Source organism: Cherax quadricarinatus, chromosome 63, assembly GCF_038502225.1.
Source record: "Cherax quadricarinatus isolate ZL_2023a chromosome 63, ASM3850222v1, whole genome shotgun sequence".
Taxonomy (NCBI): Eukaryota; Metazoa; Arthropoda; class Malacostraca; order Decapoda; family Parastacidae; genus Cherax; species Cherax quadricarinatus.
Window position 1 is genome coordinate 3,254,011 of NC_091354.1, and position 21,564 is coordinate 3,275,574.

At 37.6% G+C, this 21,564-nt stretch overlaps 1 protein-coding gene across 1 annotated transcript; it reads left to right on the top strand.

Annotated features, from left to right (window-relative positions):
- The first annotated feature begins 6 nt into the window (after positions 1-6).
- Positions 7-11,678, top strand: LOC128698249 (2-aminoethanethiol dioxygenase). The gene is made up of 3 exons (XM_053790425.2): positions 7-274; positions 6,674-6,808; positions 7,502-11,678. The coding sequence occupies exons 1-3, from the start codon at positions 95-97 to the stop codon at positions 7,940-7,942; spliced, it is 756 nt and encodes a 251-aa protein (XP_053646400.1). The 5' UTR covers positions 7-94; the 3' UTR covers positions 7,943-11,678.
- Positions 11,679-21,564: the final 9,886 nt, after the last annotated feature.

Genomic DNA, 21,564 nt, shown 5'->3' on the forward strand with positions numbered 1-21,564 from the left:
TAACGGTATATTCAATATCGTTATCATCAGTGAATGTGACCAGACATAATATTTGTCCAGAGTAGAAGAGTGAAATCTGTGAGTTTTGTCGATAATGACGACCTTAATTCAGAAAGTTGGCAGACTAGCTGTGAAGACCTTCCGGCGAGAGCCCAAGCTGTCAGCAACAGCTTTCAATGCTCACTATGAACAGCTGTACAACCTCTTAAACACCGTTACCACCCAAGATCTTAACCTAGACCATCAACTCCTCTATGATCGAGGAACTTTCAATGTGAGAAAAATATATTCGAGTCATTAATTGCTCATATTTTACTCCTCTCGTTCTTATATTCAGCGAAGTTTGTAATTTATGTAAGAATTTAAATGTTTAATGATATATTACTTTGAATTTGGGGGGTTTAGTCTATATTAACCTTGACTTGTCAAAATTATTGTTATAGTAACTTATTCTGTATTTAAAATATATTTGTGGCCAGTTGAATATGCCATCTATTTTTTTTTTAGCAAAAGTTAACAATTGCAGTAGCCTAAATGAAGCCAAAGTTATTTATAAATGCAAAGTTTCAGTGGTACAGACTTTTCCTATAGAATCACAGTCATGTGACTGTTTCACCTCACACACACACACACACACACACACACACACACACACACACAAACACACACACACACACACACACACACACACACACACACACACACACACACACACACACACACACACACACACACACACACACACACACACACACACACACACACACACACACACACACACACACACACACACACACACACACACCAGAAGCTAGAGCACCAGGCGCATATAACAGGAAGGGCACTGCAATGGATCAGAGAATACCTGACAGGGAGGCAACAACGAGTCATGGTACGTAATGATGTATCACAGTGGGCACCTGTGATGAGCGGGGTCCCACAGGGGTCGGTCCTAGGACCAGTGCTATTTTTGGTATATGTGAACGACATGACGGAATGGTTAGACTCAGAAGTGTCCCTGTTTGCAGATGATGTGAAGTTAATGAGGAGAATTAAATCTGATGAGGACCAGGCAGGACTTCAAAGAGACCTGGACAGACTGGACACCTGGTCCAGCAAATGGCTTCTCGAATTTAATCCTGCCAAATGCAAAGTCATGAAGATGGGGGAGGGGCACAGAAGACCACAGACAGAGTATAGGCTAGGTGGCCAAAGACTGCAAACCTCACTCAAGGAGAAAGATCTTGGGGTGAGTATAACACCGAGCATGTCTCCGGAAGCACACATCAATCAGATAACTGCTGCAGCATATGGGCGCCTGGCAAACCTGAGAACAGCATTCCGATACCTTAGTAAGGAATCATTCAAGACACTGTACACCGTGTATGTCAGGCCCATACTGGAGTATGCAGCACCTGTTTGGAACCCGCACTTGATAAAGCACGTCAAGAAACTAGAGAAAGTACAAAGGTTTGCGACAAGGTTAGTTCCAGAGCTAAGGGGAATGTCCTATGAGGAAAGATTAAGGGAAATCGGCCTGACCACACTGGAGGACAGGAGGGTCAGGGGAGACATGATAACGACATATAAAATACTGCGTGGAATAGACAAGGTGGACAAAGACAGGATGTTCCAGGGAGGGGACACAGAAACAAGAGGCCACAATTGGAAGTTGAAGACACAAATGAGTCAGAGAGATAGTAGGAAGTATTTCTTCAGTCATAGAGTTGTAAGGCAGTGGAATAGCCTAGAAAATGACGTAGTGGAGGCAGGAACCATACACAGTTTTAAGACGAGGTTTGATAAAGCTCACGGAGCGGGGAGAGAGAGGGCCTAGTAGCAACCGGTGAAGAGGCGGGGCCAGGAGCTAGGACTCGACCCCTGCAACCACAAATAGGTGAGTACAAATAGGTGAGTACACACACACACACACACACACACACACACACACACACACACACACACACACACACACACACACACACACACACACACAGGAGAGATAGGGGGACATGATAACAACATACAAAATACTGAGAGGAATTGACAAGGTGGACAAAGACAGGATGTTCCAGAGATTGGACACAGTAACAAGGGGACACAGTTGGAAGCTGAAGACACAGATGAATCACAGGGATGTTAGGAAGTATTTCTTCAGCCACAGAGTAGTCAGTAAGTGGAATAGTTTGGGAAGCGATGTAGTGGAGGCAGGATCCATACATAGCTTTAAGCAGAGGTGTGATACAGCTCACGGCTCAGGAAGAGTGACCTAGTAGCGATCAGTGAAGAGGCGGGGCCAGGAGCTCGGACTCGACCCCCACAACCTCAACTAGGTGAGTACACACACACACACACACACACACACACACACACACACACACACACACACACACACACACACACACACACACACACACACACACACACACACACCAGGGAATACTTGTCAGGAAGACAGCAGCGAGTCATGGTACGTGGGGAGGTGTCAGAGTGGGCATCTGTGACCAGCGGGGTCCCACAGGGGTCAGTCCTAGGACCAGTGCTGTTTCTGGTATTTGTGAACGACATGACGGAAGGAATAGACTCTGAGGTGTCCCTGTTTGCAGATGACGTGAAGTTGATGAGAAGAATTCACTCGATCGAAGACCAGGCAGAACTACAAAGGGATCTGGACAGGCTGTAGACTTGGTCCAGCAATTGGCTCCTGGAGTTCATTCCCACCAAGTGCAAAGTCATGAAGATTGGGGAAGGGCAAAGAAGACTGCAGACGGAGTACAGTCTAGGGGGCCAGAGACTACAAACCTCACTCAAGGAAAAAGATCTTGGGGTGAGTATAACACCAGGCACATCTCCTGAAGCGCACATCAACCAAATAACTGCTGCAGCATATGGGCGCCTAGCAAACCTCAGAACAGCATTCCGACATCTTAATAAGGAATCATTCAGGACCCTGTACACTGTGTACGTTAGGCCCATATTGGAGTATGCGGCACCAGTTTGGAACCCACACCTAGCCAAGCACGTAAAGAAACTAGAGAAAGTGCAAAGGTTTGCAACAAGACTAGTCCCAGAGCTAAGAGGTATGTCCTACGAGGAGAGGTTAAGGGAAATCAACCTGACGACACTGGAGGACAGGAGAGATAGGGGGGACATGATAACGACATACAAAATACTGAGAGGAATTGACAAGGTGGACAAAGACAGGATGTTCCAGAGATTGGACACAGTAACAAGGGGACACAGTTGGAAGCTGAAGGCACAGATGAATCACAGGGATGTTAGGAAGTATTTCTTCAGCCACAGAGTAGTCAGTAAGTGGAATAGTTTGGGAAGCGATGTAGTGGAGGCAGGATCCATACATAGCTTTAAGCAGAGGTATGATAAAGCTCACGGCTCAGGGAGAGTGACCTAGTAGCGATCAGTGAAGAGGCGGGGCCAGGAGCTCGGACTCGACCCCCGCAACCTCAACTAGGTGAGTACACACACACACACACACACACACACACACACACACACACACACACACACACACACACACACACACACACACACACACACACACACACACACACACACACACACACACACACATGCACACATACACATAGTTATGTTTTAATTATTTATTTCATGAGAGAAGCACTAAATATGTAAGTGTTGTACTGCACCTCAAGGACCCCAGTAGAAATAAGTCACATTGACATTTACACTTTGTATGATAATTGTACTTGCGTGAACCCATGCCTAAATAAACTTAATTACCTCAAAGAATGGGAAGGAGTCAGTCATTTCAATAGAGGGCATCTCCAGTTCCATGAATCAAAGAGCCCATCACCTGCTTTTTTTTTTTCTTCCAGCAGTTATGGAGCATGATGAAGCATAAGAAGCCAGAACTTTCAAGGATTATGCCATGCAGATGCCATTAACATTCATTATATAATATTATGTAGTACAGTTGTAACTAATCCCTTATTATAGGTAGGTACCTCATTACTGACAAGGAGTTCTTGATCCAAGGAACTGGGCTTATCCTCCACTTCCTTGGCACTTTGTGGCCCTGTGGATTTAGGGCTTCCTCCTGTTAAAAATAAATGAATGTAACATGCCTATATATGAGGCCAGATGCAGAAATGCAAAAATTGACAAAGAGATTGAAGTTAAATTTGTGAATTTTGTTTCACATAGGCCTCCAGAGACATGGTAAAATGATGCCTTAGCTAAAATTAACAACAAACAAGGAGAATGTTCAATACAATTGTGATTTCTGAAACAGCTTATGACAACGTTTTGGTCCAAACTGGACCGACATGTCGTCAGATAGCAGCTAGCAGATCCATGTCCATTATAGTGAAATTTATGAGGGAAAACATGTTTTACTTGACACTTGATTAAGGCTACAAGTAATATCCCCTCAAGGGAGGTTCCTTGATGCTGGTGAGGAGATCTTGATCCCAGGAATTGGTCTTACTCTTCCTTTTCTTGGATCAGACTTGATTGCTGCCTACTCCCCAAGCATTCTATGACCCCTGTTAGTTTAGCACTTCCCCCAAATATAAAAATAAATGTCTTTGGCAGTTCAGTTTGTATCGAGATGTAAATCATATGAAATGTAAAGTGTATTCAGAAACAGACCTGTACACTAGAACATTACATCTTTGAATGTGAACACATTACAAATTAAAATATATCACTGGTTTTAGAATGCTTGTATAAGCATTATATTTTTTTTTTTCAACAAGTCGGCCGTCTCCCACCGAGGCAGGGTGACCCAAAAAGAAAGAAAATCCCAAAAAAGAAAATACTTTCATCATCATTCAACACTTTCACCTCACTCACACATAATCACTGTTTTTTTTGCAGAGGTGCTCAGAACACAACAGTTTAAAAGCATATACCTATAAAGATACACAACATATCCCTCCAAACTGCTAATAACTGCTAATATTTGTACATACTGTACTTATTATTATTGCAGTTGTAGTAGTAGTAGTAATGTACAGTATTATGCTTCTAATATACACAGTTTTAATTGGGGTCCACCTCTGGTGTAAATTGTGGGACCCATCGCCTCGGAGAAGTGGATAAAAAGGCTTCAAGGAAGAATATTTGGATTTCTTCCTGAAGCCGTTTGAATATTCCACTTCCCCTACCACCCCATATTTTCATTCTTTTTTACCAATAGGTATATTTTACTACATAATATGGAACATTTCACCTACACAGTAGGCTTCTTCAGTCGAAAACAGGGGATGGTAGCAGTAATGATGTACAATACCAACAGTACAATACCAACAAGATGATGAATGAGATCCATGTGTGACACCAAGGTATCTTTATTATGAAGGTTTTTCACCAGCCACTGGCTTTATCAGTTCAATAAAAAGGTATTTGAAGGTGTAAAGATGAGGTAATCAGTCCTTTAGCCTAGATGGTGTTCACCACCCTTGTCTTGACGAAACTGGAACACAGCCAGGAAGTTGGTCGTTTATATAAGAGTTAAATGAGGTGCAGCAGTAGAAGAAATTGTCACTGTGCATGGGCCCACTAGTGGAAGTAGGTCAGTTCATGTCTTTCCATAGCAGTAGGAAACAAACTGTTAAAGCAATATAAAATGAGAACCTTTGCTGAAATATGAACTCTTACAAGGAAGTATCATAGTCTCCCTACTATTCTTGTGCTGTGTGAATGATATGCTTACTAGAGCTTATTATTAGTTAGAATTACAATATACAGACAACATATTTTAAATGGTTAATAGGCAAAATATTTTCTTCACATCTCTGAGTAAACTGAAGCATTACTGCAGTAGTATTTGTATAAAAACATAAATATGACAGAGTTAATTCCCTGTCTCATGGTTTTTTCTGTGAAGAGAATATTAGAGTAAATTAACATTGACAGTGATGGAGGATATGATAAAGGAATACAGTATATGTTTTCCAAGAAATATGTTGGCCCGTTTTTGTACCATTGATGAACTTATGGTACGTACTGTCCTTGTGTTTCTGTTTATTCTCTCATCTATTTTACTTGTATAAATTGTGAGCAGCAATGGGCCCAAAATGACCCCTGCAAGTTGCAACTTGTATGATAATGCCAATTAATCACTACGCCCAAATTATGAAATTAATATTTCAAGCTCGTCCAGTAATCTTCTGAAGTACATGTAGTGGACATGGTCTGTGGATGCAGAAGACAACTTGACACTAAGATTATGGGTATTGTAACCTGTAGTATTACAGTACTGTATAGTAATTTTATAGTACTTACAGAATTTGCAGTAATTTTACTTGCCTTTCTGTAGTGGAAAGATGAGGTGTAAACTGCCATGATCGATAGTGGTAACTTAGAATAACTTTTATTCTGAGTCAAAGTAACTGTGAAGCTTCCCTTTATTTGTCTGTACCTGACAAACTTTGGAGTTAGCAGCCTTGGTTCATTACTTCAGAAGACAACTGGACAAAATTTGGATTTATGGTCTTTATCCATTTTATCTGATAATTAGAAGGTTTGTCAAGCCAGTTTTTGTCTGACATTGCCGAAATTCACTAATGAGAGGTTTTACTGTATAACCAATTAATGTAAAAAGCATTGATCTTACTTAAAAGCACATTTTGGTTGTGTCAGCTGGACAGTGGAAATAACATTGCCAGTTTGACTTGTTCTGTTTCAGGCTAGTAGAGATGGAGCACCAGTTACTTACATGCAGTTGTACGAGGACAGCGATGTTACAATTTGTGTGTTTATCCTGAAGCGAGGAGTGCGCTTACCACTTCATGATCACCCAGGAATGTATGGTCTCTTAAAGGTACATTATAACATTTATCAAAATTTGTGTATGTGCACGTGTGTGTGTGTTTGTGTGCATGTGCTGATAAAAATTCTAAATAATTTTCAGTTTAATATAATTGGAAATTATTGAGATTTTTATTTTCTTAATAGACTTCTGATTATGTCTTTATCATATTACTTAATATGTAGATAGGTTCAGAAAAATTTTTTCTTTTTTTTCAATTTGTAGTTAATTATGACATTGGCATCTCAGAGAAATTAAGCTATTTAACTTCCCCAGATTATTTAATACCTGTTAAGCAATAAGCATTCACCAGTATATTCAACATGGTTATTGAAAATAAAAAATATTGAAAAGTATCAGTATTGACCTAATATTGACTTACCAGTATTGTTACATCCATAATTATAATTATTATTATTATTATTATTATTATTATTATTATTATTATTATTATTATTATATTCTTAAGGAAAATGAGAGTACCAAATATGATTTCTTCCAAACAGAAAGTAATGCCAAAGTTTGAGTACCTTTTTTTTTTATTTATTTATTTTTTGTTTTTTGTTCAGAAATGATACTTGTTGGAATTTAACTAAAAGGCACCTGACACAGTGAAAGGGTTAACAAGTGAAACAACTTGTTTTAATCAAAAAAATTTATACTGTAAGTTTTTGTTAGGAAAATAACCATGCCTAATTTTCACAGGTGGTTTATGGAGCTGTATCAGTTCAGAGCTACAGTTTCATTGATACAGCTGTTGAAGGAAAACAGAGTGGACTGATGGGCAGTCGACCTCTCCCAGGTGTTTTTCCTGCAAATAAACACCAGCAGCTTAAAGTTTGTGCAAGTGATCCTGCTTGTCACCTTTGCCCTGGTGAGCAAAATATACATGAAATCTATTCTCTAGATGGACCAGCAGCATTTCTTGATGTACTGTCACCACCCTATGGACCTGACGAGCGCCTTGGTATGGAGCGTGATTGTCACTATTATCAGGAGATAGACAGTAGCTGGACAGCTCCACAGTTATCAGATGGCAATCGTGTTTTGCTTGTCAGCATACCTACACCTAGTGATTTTTGGTGTGATCAAACAGATTATCAGGGGCCCACAATCGGTGAGGATGGTGATGAACATGGTTCTTAAAGGATCATGTAGCCTTGAATACCTCATAAGTTTTATTCTTAGCATATTGACCAAATTGTTTGCAATTAACCATGAATGGGTTTAATTGTTTATATTGTAGAATTCATAGTCTTATTCTGAATGTTTGGATAGGGATTATGGATTTACCAAGACATTACTGCTACCATATGTCCATTACTTAGTGTTTGATGCAAGTGGATTTGCTATGATTTTTCATCTTTGTAAATATTGCGGCCTTCTGTGTTTATTCTTACACACTGAAATTATACTTGCTTAAAGCCACATGAACTGGGAGTGGGCAAACACAAAGAGATTTTATGTGCACACATAATTCACATGTTATCAGGTCTCTTATTACAGATATATTCTTTTGGTCATGAGTGTTGGGCTAATGAATAAGCCAGACAGTGATCACATAAATTTCAAAATATTATCTAAAGAAATAAATTGATTTGATATTGGTTAGTAATTTTAAAGAATGACACTACAGAGATCTTGGTAATACCATTAAAGCTAGTCAGCTAGGCAGTGTTTGTGTTGACTGAATTGATTGTGCATCCACACCAATGATTACATTCATGTTATCTTTTGTGGATTGTTCTTAAATGTATTCTTTTGACAAGTAATCTTTCCAGAATTAAATTGAAGTATGTACCTACTTTTGCCACTTATAACATGATTTTTGTTTCCTCTATATTTTTTTTTTTTTTTTTTTTTTTTTTTTTTACCATTTTTTTACTTTTCTGAATTGCAAGAATAGCAACTATTAAGTGTGAAAAGACAGAATTACTGTAATTTTTCAACACAATAAATAACTGTAGTTGTCATTATCTTTTGTGCAATATACTATTAAGTTTGCTATTACAGAATTAATACATGACCTAGAAGAATTCCCAAAGTCAGATTGACATTAATGCCTTCATTTATTATCACTTTTTCTAAGACATTACTGTATAAGATTTTCAATCTGCAGATTGTGAAATGTGAAACTTTCTTGTATATACAGTACTAATACTCTTTTTTTACCAAAGTTCAGATTGTCATATCCTTTACTGAAGGCAGTTCTTTCAATTCTTTGGCTAAATTTTTTTTTTTTTTTTTCAACAAGTCGGCCGTCTCCCACCGAGGCAGGGTAAATATTTAGGTAAATCATAGACAAATTATTATTAGAGTCAAAGTTTATTATTTAATAATCATTTATTAGATCTAGGTGCTTATTCTGAAACAAATCTGATTTAAACAATAGCATGCACAATGCTTTACTATTTTTGTTCTTCTTATCTAGTACCAGTTTATTTACAACGTGCCAAAAGCATTAATACATTGACTTGTATCCTATATTTATATCAAATTCTAACTTCCTGTAAAATGGTAGTATGTGTACTCATGATCATAATTCTAAACCTATTCTGCATAAACAAGTGTAATAGGTCACATTGTTTGACTTTATTGGATTATCCTAGGTTAAATCCACACATAATGTTCTTTTTGTGCCCATAACATGTGTGCTGTGAAGACCATTGTAGAAAAAATTTGTTTATATACAGTTAATTAAAAATTTATTTTCTAAATAAGCTTACATTAGTAAGGCCTGGCTAGATGGTGCTTGACACAGTTTACAGTGTATATCTAATATAGAAAATGGGCATGCTCAGTTTATGCTTGACACTATTATAACTTCACTCCAGTCATTCATCTCTTTCCTATCTTCTCCTTTAGAGTGCCCAGTACACTTAAAAGTAACAAAATAAGCTTACCTTTCCTTAAATTCCTTGTTCTTTCTTGCTTATTGCTATAGAGGTGTTTGAAGATGGTTAATATGACTTCCATAAACATGATTTTCTGCACTGGTGCAATAGCTGGCCAACTGAGAGTGAAAGACACAAATAGGTCACAAAATGAATATTGTAATCTGGCAGAAATGCAGTAGCTGGAGGTGCGATTAGAGGGGGTCTGTTGTAATTGTTATGAACATTAAGTAACATTTATTTCACACATTTTGATATGCCCCTGGTTATGTAGAGCATTATGAGCAGACTAAAACTACTTGACATTGTTTATTCGAAGTTAGATTATTTGCATGCTAAGCTTAATATACAGTAAAATCCTGAATAACATGGTGGTTATGTTCCTGAAAACCTGGCATTATACAAAATTATGTTAAGCAGACTGAAGAACCTGTGGGAAAATTAGGGTTGTGTTCTTGACACAAAATAAAAGCTGAACGAGTTTTGTAAATCATAAATCTAAAAATTAATAATTTTTCATTAAATGAATAAATAGATGACTGTAGTGAGGGGTAAATAATATGAAGTACATGTAGCTAAAAAGGGTACATAGAACAGTTATTCCTTATGTTAAATTCTGGTTGTTGTTACGTGTGATTATCTTGAAAAGAGAGAAGAGGGTTGGTGTTGCCCTACTGGGCTGAGGTGGATGGCTGTAGCTCTTGGGATGATATCACAGCAAAGGTGTCAGTAGATGGGAATTGAGCTTCTCCAACATTTCTTCTACAGTTTGTTCTTTATCCTGTACAAGTTCATTGACATCTGCCTGCATGTCTTCAAAGTCCTCACTTACCAGATATAATCATTTCCTGAACCTGACTGTTTGTAAAGGGAAAAATCTGTGAAATTATTGACTACACTAGGCCATAATTTTCTTCATCCTTTATTTATTGTAGATTGTGGCACTTGATCCCATACATCTTTCACATTTGTTATTGAATCTTCAATGTTAAATTTATACTAGATACTTTGCATGCCAGTGTCTGCATTGTCATCCATTGCTATGAAGAGTTTCTCACCACCTTTTGGATGTGGTGGCACTTAAATGTCTAAAGATAAGATTATTAAATGTAAGAATTATTTTAAGTAACAGAGTACTGTATATTAAAAAAGCAAAGTTAATATCAAGAGATAGTAGTGCACAACTATGTTAACAATTTTAATTATAATTATTGAGGAAAGAAATATAGTGGAGACAATAAATATATGAATATGAAGGCTAATTGGAATTGAGATAAGAAAGTTGCATTAAATATAGTATACTGTATTTGACATTTATAATTGATCTATGTAAATTTGTCAGATTTTGGGGAGGTGTCTTTTAACAATATTTTTGTAGCAGTTAACAGGTTTAGTGCTTGGTTATGGTTATGATTTGAAGCAGTTAGCAAATGAGAAACTTAAAACCTTCTGGTAGAGAGTTCCTTATTTTTGGGTCATTTATTTGCATAGAATTTCTACTTAAGACAAGTGAAACAAATGGTAAAACAAAGCATTACAGGATCTTTTGCTTGTATTGTGTATATGCATTCTGGGTGGCTCTACAAGAAGAGTTTTAGGACTGGGTTAATATTTGTATTGAGTGTCCTGTATGTACTGTAGTATGCACAATATTAAGTGTGGATATTTTGTATGTAGAGTAAATTTAAACATTTGAATCATGGGGTATGTGTTGTTTGGAACCTGAGTGTTTCTAGAAGATTTGTATTGTGTTACGATGGATTAGGCAGTTTATTGTTGTAGATCCCCATGCACATACATCTTAAGTGAGGTAAGGATAGATTGGAGAATAGTACAGGATGAGTAATGATGATTGAGGTACATAGTAATATATTTTTGAAAGAATTCTCACTGTTTTGGAAATGTTCTTATAATATGTGCTGGATGTGAGTGTTGAATTTTAATTTACTGTCAATGTGTATTCATAAGAATTTTCTCTTGTCTTTCAATCTGTGTGTTATTTACCTTTCTCTTCAGTTGTCTATTTTTAGCTTTATTCCTAAGTGCAATGTAAAAGGTCTTATCAGTATCGAGTATGAGTTTGTCAGTTATCATCCAAGTACAGTGAACCCCCGCTTAACGATCACCTCCCAATGCGACCAATTATGTAAGTGTATTTATGTAAGTGCATTTGTACGTGTATGTTTGGGGGTCTGAAATGGACTAATCTACTTCACAATATTCCTTATGGGAACAAATTCGGTCAGTACTGGCACCTGAACATACTTCTGGAATGAAAAAATATCGTTAACCGGGGGTCCACTGTACTATGGACATCTTTATGAACTTGTCATTAACACTGTTGTTGAGGACAATGGATCCATATTTAAGATGACCAAAATTGTCATCTGCAAATAGAATTGGTTTAAGCTCCTGGTAAGAATTAGGTAGGTCATTGATGCAGATGAGAAATAATAGAGGGCTTATGATGCTACACTGTGACACACCTATTTTGATACATCAAGTGATTGAAGTACAGTATTGTCATTAATGGTCATATGTGTGACCATGTCCTCTGATTCCATAATGTTCTAGTTTATGCAGAAGGATTTTGTGTTCACTGTATCAAAAGCTTTCTTAGAGCAATAAAGCTGCCTGTTAGCAACCTTGCATATGTTAACAGTATTATGTTTAGTTATGAATGCTTACATTTTTTTATTTGTTTCAGATTTTTTTTTTTAACACTGGGCATCTCCCATTGAGGTAGGGTGACCTAACAAAGAAAACACTGTCACAGTCAGTCTTCCAATCACTGCCTTGCCAGAAAGGCACTGACATCACAGTTCAGATGATCAAACAACAACATCCTTACCCCTCCCTCAGAGTGCAGGCACTGTACTTCCCACTTCCAAGACTTGAGTTGAACTAACCAGTTTCCCTGAATCCCTTCATAAATATTATGCTTGCACTCCAATAGCATGTCAAATTATAAAAACCACTTGCCTTCATTCGTATCTAACATACACAAGTCTGCTGCATGTCCAAGCCCCAAGCACTCCAAACCTCCTTTTTCCCTTTGCTCTAACCTTACCCCTACCCCTTACCTCTTCCTATTTAATTTTTCTTTTACACACACACAAATGCTTTATGCAAACCAGTGAAATCTTGTAAAGTAAAAGGACACAAGTGCAACTAATGTGACATTTTTATTGTGGCAACGTTTCGCTCTCCAGGAGCTTTGTCAAGCCGTTACCACGTTGCCACAATAAAAACGTCACATTAGTTGCACTTGTGTCCTTTTACTTTACATATTGTCAGTAATTCTACCAACATTATTACAGTGAAATCTTGACATCAGAGCTTCGATTTTGAATAAGTATGAAGATTACTTAATGCTGATGCTTGGCTGATTCATAACAGGATTTCCTGTAACATAAATATTTGACAAGAGACTGTTTTAGAAAAAAAAGCTAGGTATTTTCAGTCAAATTGAATCCATATTAAATATTGGTATAAAATTAGGATTAATTAAAAGTACAGCTGTATAGCCCTTGTGGCTTAGCGCTTCTTTTTGATTATAATAATACTGTAATAATAATATTGGCAGTTTGGAGGGATATGTTGTGTATCTTTATACGTATATGCTTCTAAACTGTTGTATTCTGAGCACCTCTGCAAAAACAGTGATTATGTGTGAGTGTGGTGAAAGTGTTGAATGATGATGAAAGCATTTTCTTTTTGGGGATTTTCTTTCTTTTTTGGGTCACCCTGCCTTGGTGGGAGACGGCCGACTTGTTGAAAAAAAAAAAAATAATAATTAAAAGTACAGTGGGCCCCCACTTTACGATCAGCTCCCAATGCGACCAATTATGTAAGTGTATTTATGTAAGTGCGTTTGTACGTGTATGTTTGGGGGTCTGAAATGGACTAATTCACAATATTCCTTATGGGAACAAATTCGTTCAGTAATGGCACCTGAACATAATTCTTGAATGAAATAACATCGTAAACCGGGGTCCACTGTAATTTTGATGCAAGGAGGGCCAGTTTAGGGAACTACTGTACAACACTATTAAGAATTTTCAATAATTTAATCAAATCTAAATATAATGGAGCAGCGCTGCATAGCCCTTGTGGCTTAGCGCTTCTTTTTTATTATAATAATAATAATAAATATAATGGACATTCATGATTTACAAGGGTTATATGACCCTTGTGGGTTTAGCACTTAGTTTTGATTGTAATAATAATAAGGGGGATTATATTCCTGAAAACTGCACTACCAATGATTTCCATAACTTATGAACTGAAAAAGATATGGGAAAATAAGAGTTGCATTCCACACCTCCAAACAAAAAAATACGTAATAAACTTTTTAACTACGTATCACAATTCTCCAAAAAAAAAAAAATTCTACCTAATTTTATTGAGTATGCTCATGAAAATACCTGAACTCTATTGAGGTTCATACAGTTAAAAGAATACATTATTATTATTATTATTATCACACTGGCCGATTCCCACCAAGGCAGGGTGGCCCGAAAAAGAAAAACTTTCACCATCATTCACTCCATCACTGTCTTGCCAGAAGGGTGCTTTACACTACAGTTTTTAAACTGCAACATTAACACCCCTCCTTCAGAGTGCAGGCACTGTACTTCCCATCTCCAGGACTCAAGTCCGGCCTGCCGGTTTCCCTGAACCCCTTCATAAATGTTACTTTGCTCACACTCCAACAGCACGTCAAGTATTAAAAACCATTTGTCTCCATTCACTCCTATCAAACACGCTCATGCATACCTGCTGGAAGTCCAAGCCCCTCGCACACAAAACCTCCTTTACCCCCTCTCTCCAACCTTTCCTAGGCCGACCCCTACCCCGCCTTCCTTCCACTACAGACTGATACACTCTTGAAGTCATTCTGTTTCGCTCCATTCTCTCTACATGTCCGAACCACCTCAACAACCCTTCCTCAGCCCTCTGGACAACAGTTTTGGTAATCCCGCACCTCCTCCTAACTTCCAAACTACGAATTCTCTGCATTATATTCACACCACACATTGCCCTCAGACATGACATCTCCACTGCCTCCAGCCTTCTCCTCGCTGCAACATTCATCACCCATGCTTCACACCCATATAAGAGCGTTGGTAAAACTATACTCTCATACATTCCCCTCTTTGCCTCCAAGGACAAAGTTCTTTGTCTCCACAGACTCCTAAGTGCATCACTCACTCTTTTTCCCTCATCAATTCTATGATTCACCTCATCTTTCATAGACCCATCCGCTGACACGTCCACTCCCAAATATCTGAATACATTCACCTCCTCCATACTCTCTCCCTCCAATCTGATATTCAATCTTTCATCACCTAATCTTTTTGTTATCCTCATAACCTTACTCTTTCCTGTATTCACCTTTAATTTTCTTCTTTTGCACACCCTACCAAATTCATCCACCAATCTCTGCAACTTCTCTTCAGAATCTCCCAAGAGCACAGTGTCATCAGCAAAGAGCAGCTGTGACAACTCCCACTTTGTGTGTGATTCTTTATCTTTTAACTCCACACCTCTTGTCAAGACCCTCGCATTTACTTCTCTTACAACCCCATCTATAAATATATTAAACAACCACGGTGACATCACACATCCTTGGCTAAGGCCTACTTTTACTGGGAAATTATCTCCCTCCCTCCTACACACTCTAACCTCAGTCTCACTGTCCTCTTAAAAACTCTTCACTGCTTTCAGTAACCTACCTCCTAAAGCATGTATTTGCAACATCTGCAACATTGCACCCCTATCCATCCTATGATAAGCCTTTCCCAAATCCATAAATGCCACAAAAATCTCTTTAACCCCATCTAAATTCTGTTCACCTATATGTTTCACTATAAACACCTGATCCACACACCCCCTACCTTTCCTAAAGCCTCCTTGTTCATCTACTATCCTATTCTCTGTCTTACTCTTAATTCTTTCAATAATAACTCTACCATACACTTTACCAGGTATACTCAGCAGACTTATCCCCCTATAATTTTTGCACTCTCTTTTATCCCCTTTGCCTTTATACAAAGGAACTATGCATGCTCTCTGCCAATCCCTAGGTACCTTACCCTCTTCCATACATTTATTAAATAATTGCACCAACCACTCCAAAACTATATCCCCACCTGCTTTTAACATTTCTATCTTTATCCCATCAATCCCGGCTGCCTTACCCCCTTTCATTTTACCTACTGCCTCACGAACTTCCCCCACACTCACAACTGGCTCTTCCTCACTCCTACAAGATGTTATTCCTCCTTGCCCTATACACGAAATCACAGCTTCCCTATCTTCATCAACATTTAACAATTCCTCAAAATATTCCCTCCATCTTCCCAATACCTCTAACTCTCCATTTAATAACTCTCCTCTCCTATTTTTAACTAACAAATCCATTTGTTCTCTAGGCTTTCTTAACTTGTTAATCTCACTCCAAAACTTTTTCTTATTTTCAACAAAATTTGTTGATAACATCTCACCCACTCTCTCATTTGCTCTCTTTTTACATTGCTTCACCACTCTCTTAACCTCTCTCTTTTTCTCCATATACTCTTCCCTCCTTGCATCACTTCTACTTTGTAAAAACTTCTCATATGCTAACTTTTTCTCCCTTACTACTCTCTTTACATCATCATTCCACCAATCGCTCCTCTTCCCTCCCGCACCCACTTTCCTGTAACCACAAACTTCTGCTGAACACTCTAACACTACATTTTTAAACCTACCCCATACCTCTTCGACCCCATTGCCTATGCTCTCATTAGCCCATCTATCCTCCAATAGCTGTTTATATCTTACCCTAACTGCCTCCTCTTTTAGTTTATAAACCTTCACCTCTCTCTTCCCTGATGCTTCTATTCTCCTTGTATCCCATCTACCTTTTACTCTCAGTGTAGCTACAACTAGAAAGTGATCTGATATATCTGTGGCCCCTCTATAAACATGTACATCCTGAAGTCTACTCAACAGTCTTTTATCTACCAATACATAATCCAACAAACTACTGTCATTTCGCCCTACATCATATCTTGTATACTTATTTATCCTCTTTTTCTTAAAATATGTATTACCTATAACTAAACCCCTTTCTATACAAAGTTCAATCAAAGGGCTCCCATTATCATTTACACCTGGCACCCCAAACTTACGTACCACACCCTCTCTAAAAGTTTCTCCTACTTTAGAATACATGTTGCTATAAAATGATTACATTAATACTGTTCAGTTTTTTGTTACTTGGTTTATGTTGGGTTGGTGATGCTTAACATTCTGAAGTGAAATATTGATGCAGCTTTGTTAGTTGATTCTTGCAATGGAGTGCTCAGGCATTCTGTCATGTACCACTGACTTTGTTTTACCCTGCAGTTCCTTATACAGCCCACTGCACATTCTGAGCTGGTTAAACCATCCAGAAGTAAACATGCATTCATTTTTGAGATGTCCTTACTTCTTACACATTGTTTTATGGTACAAATGCTCCTCGTTTTACAATGGTTCGACTTATGATATTTTGACTTTACAATGGTGCAATAACAATGCATATTCAGTAGTCATCAACCACTCCAAAAACACAAAAGCATTCAAGAATGTGAGCAAGTATAAGCTTCCTGTTTATTATCTCCATAACAAGAAAGCCTGGTTGATGTAGCATTGTTTGAAGACTGGTTTTTGAACTGTTTTTTTCCCAGGTGAAAGAATATTGTCAAAAAAACATACCCTTCTCCTTATTTTACATAATGCTCCATGACATCTAGAGTAATTATTTGCTTATTTACTTATTCAGTGTCAGTAGTTATTTATTTATCATATATTCATACTCGACATATTTTCAACTTACAATGGGTTCATTGGACCATAACTCCATAAGTCAAGGAGCACCTAATAATAAAGCTATCAGGTAGAACCTCTTTCTTTGTTTCTGAATCCACACAAAGTTTAACTGAGCTGTAATGATGTGTTTCATTGTTTTCACTGTCACATTCAGGATTACTCATTGCACAAGTCTTCATCTTCATCTCATTGCCTCATGTTGAATGAATTGCTGATTCTCTAACATCCAACACTCGAGCCATCTCCATGACATGTGCCCTACCCTTTGACATATACATTACCTTTAATTATTTTGAAATAGTCATAGTTTTACAACTAATTTTCTTCCTTGCTTCATAGTATCACCTACACTTTATTTGGATTCCATGATAACTATCCAGAGACAAGACGGGGCGGTGAAAAGAAGGAAAAAATTGTGTATATGCGAAAAATCACACGCTATGTATCCAGATACTCCGACCCACGTGGGAGGCTGTTGGTTTACATTCATTAACAGTTCTCCCCCCCCCCTCCAGACTGCTAAAACAATGGAATAACCCAATGCATAGTGGCGAGTCTCCTGCCTGCCTGCCACAGCTGTCATTAATGGAAATACATGCCACCAATGGAAATGAATTCCACCCTGGTGTGCCTTAATAGATATGCTGTGCTTCTGTTGAAAATGAAAACCTAAATTTAAATTGCATAATAATGAAAACATAAGCTATGATTGAATAACCTAAGGTTTTCTACTGTACAGTACATTTAGTACTGTATAGTACATCAGTTAAAAAAAAAATGTTGGAAGTCCAAATTACAGAATTTAAATTATACAAATCAGACACCTTCTACTGTATTCAGTAGACGGTGTCTGAAAAAAACAAAAAGACACAATACCGTGACTGGAACAATTCACAAATAACCCTCACACAGGAGAGAGGAGCTTAAAATGACATTTTGGTCTGACTTGGACCATTTACAGAGTCTAACAGAACTACTACTACTACTACTACCACCACCTCTCTACTTCTTTTCCTAATACCTCTCTTGTCCCGTCCCTGTCTGCTGGCCTGTATATATGGCCTCCTCCTCCTCCTCTCCTTTGTTAGTGTGACTTTGTAAATAGTCCAAGTTGGACCGAAATATTGTCATAAGCTCCTCTCTACTATGTGCGGGTTATTTGTGTGTAGGTGTCCGATTTGCTGCACAGTACATTTAAAATTACCAAAATTATACCTGCAATATATGGCATTTTTCTTGACTCATGAATCAAGACTGTGGTAGGCAAAATCTCTTATAGAAATGTTCAGACATTTTCCAAAATGCTATTGAAATTGAAATTTTTGGGTCATAATGGGAAAATTCAACATTTTGAGCATCATGCCATTTTTAAAATGAAAAGAATTTCACTGGCAAATAACAGATTTCAAAGATAATTCTTAATTTGAAATTGTTCAGAATCTGTGAGAATTGCAAATAAGACAGATATCACTGTAATAGTAAATAAGGACTGGAGATAAACCATACCACAGACGGGGATTGAATTCATGGCAAGCGAGTTGTAAAACTCCAGGCCAGCACGCAAGCCACTGGGCCAGCTGGCTACAATGAGATTTATCCAACTAGGTATATTTATACACAATAAAGAGGTTAATACAGGCCCCATTGTGACCACAAATGCAAGTTTTTACAGATGAATCTCCCACCAGCATGGCTGTGACGAACTCTAGCTCTAGTCCCCTCAAAGCCGTCATGATTCACATCATGTTAAGGACCGAAGATATTTCTAATTCACTACTTTTAACTCTGGTAGGAAAAGATTTTGCTCAGGAAGTTTTCACATTAAAACTAATGACTGCAGTACAATGTTGATTTACACAGCGTCAACTGAAGGCAGTTCATGGCATCATAGCTGTGCCTTCTGCTGGATGTTTTCATTTGATTTTAGATAGTATAAATTAGGTTAAATTTTAAATTGCACTGAATTTTGGGTAAGACATACAAAATAATAATCACTAATTATACATATACAGTACTCTGGATTTTATTACAGTAAACCCTCAATATAGTGAACTTAAAATAATGGGCTAAATCCTTTATGTAAATTGTACTTTTAACTCCTTTAAGTGTTTATTGCCGTATATCTGTTAATTGTGTACAGTGCTATAATGGATACACACTACAGTACTTTAGTGCATTTTATTGCCCCCTATTAATCAGTTATATTATGGGTTTACCGTACGTATTTATACCGACATATTAAATCATATATGTAGTTGTATTCTGTATAGATCATACACAGCAGTTTTGCAAATGAAATAGTGTCAAACTGTTCTCTTTGATTTTGAATTACAGGAAAGAGTTGACAAATGTTTGTACAATGTAATAATATGCAGTACATTTTAGTGTTTCCTAAAGTGTCACCTAGATGTTTCACCTCAAAAAGTAAAAAAAAATAATAAAAAACTCAGCCTCTATAGTTATGTTATCTGTATTTTGAAAATAATATGGGTACTTGAATACAATACAAATGGGGACATTTTTGTTACTAGCCATGGTGTGCATATAGCCTGCTTTTATATGCTTGGTTTAGTTGAATTGGAGGTGCGGTGCTACATGCTAGGAAGTGATGTATATTATGTAGGTTATTACATTAAGATTACAAGAAATTAAATAAATAAATCAATTATTTATTTACTTGCCATTATGATTGTTTCCTCACAGTATCACTGATAAAGTTATGGTTTATGATTGTTTCCTCATAATATCCTTGATAAAATCAGGGTTTATGACTGTTTCCTCACAGAATCCTGGATAAACTTATGGTTTGGTTATTTCCTTGCAGAATCCTGGATAAATTTATGGTTTAGTGCTTCCCCTGGAATGATAATATAAATTTTACAAGTATATTTATGTATTTATGTCTAGCAATTAGCGTTATAAATAAAATTTGGGTTTGTGGTCAGCTCAGAGATTTGCTGCACTAAACCTGTACTTCATACAGCACCTCGGGGAGGAATGGGAGGCATTTTGGTTTGATCCAAGGAAGAGGATAGATCCATTACCTTGAACTGAGCCCTCACTGCCCTCGAGGAACTTTACTTGAGGACTTGGGAGAAACACATGGAATTTTGGCAATTGTGTAAGATACTGAAAATTCTAACTGCTCAGATATGAGAAGAATGAAGAACTTGAAAGGGACACTGTATACATAACAGGACTGCCACTTTATAGAACATGTGGAACATTTGAAATACTTCAGTATAATAATGTTACCTTTCCTATCTATCTCTGAGAGATTAATAAGGCAAGCACTGCAAAAGTCGAGAATGTGATGGGATGAAAAATGACAACTTTTAAGACAAAAAAAATTATTATCAAAACTAAGCACTAAACCCACCAGGGTCATACAGTGCTGCTAAAATAAGAGAAATAATGCCAGTGGTGACACTATTCAAATCACTTGTGCTCTCTTAGAGTACTTTTTCAGTGTCAATGACTATTCAGGTCAGGAAAGATAACAGTTAGAACAGATACAGAAATCACTTACTACTTGAATATAGCCAATAAAGCATTTACACTATTTGGGAATGCCCCAAGGTACTGGAAATTCGTCTGAAGCAGAGAGAGACTAGATACTACTTGATAATACATTCCTGGAAGATATGTAAAGTAAAGGGACACAAGTGCAACTAATGTGACATTTTTACTGTGGCAACGTTGCACTCTCCAGGAGCTTTGCCACAATAAAAATGTCACATTAGTTGCACTTGTGTCCCTTTACTTTACGTAGTCGGTAATTCTACCAACTTTATTACATTCCTGGAAGATACTTGAGGGCCCTGTCCCAAACTTACACACTCCTACTCCCATATTATTATCATTATTTTAACCACGGGGGAGGGCTAAACCTGTAGGATTATACAGCGCCTGTAGTGGGGGATGAAGGTATTCAGGCTCAATTCTGGGAACTGGAGCACTGATCAAATTCCCTAGATCAAGAGCCCCTCACCAGCATCAAGGAACCTCATTGAG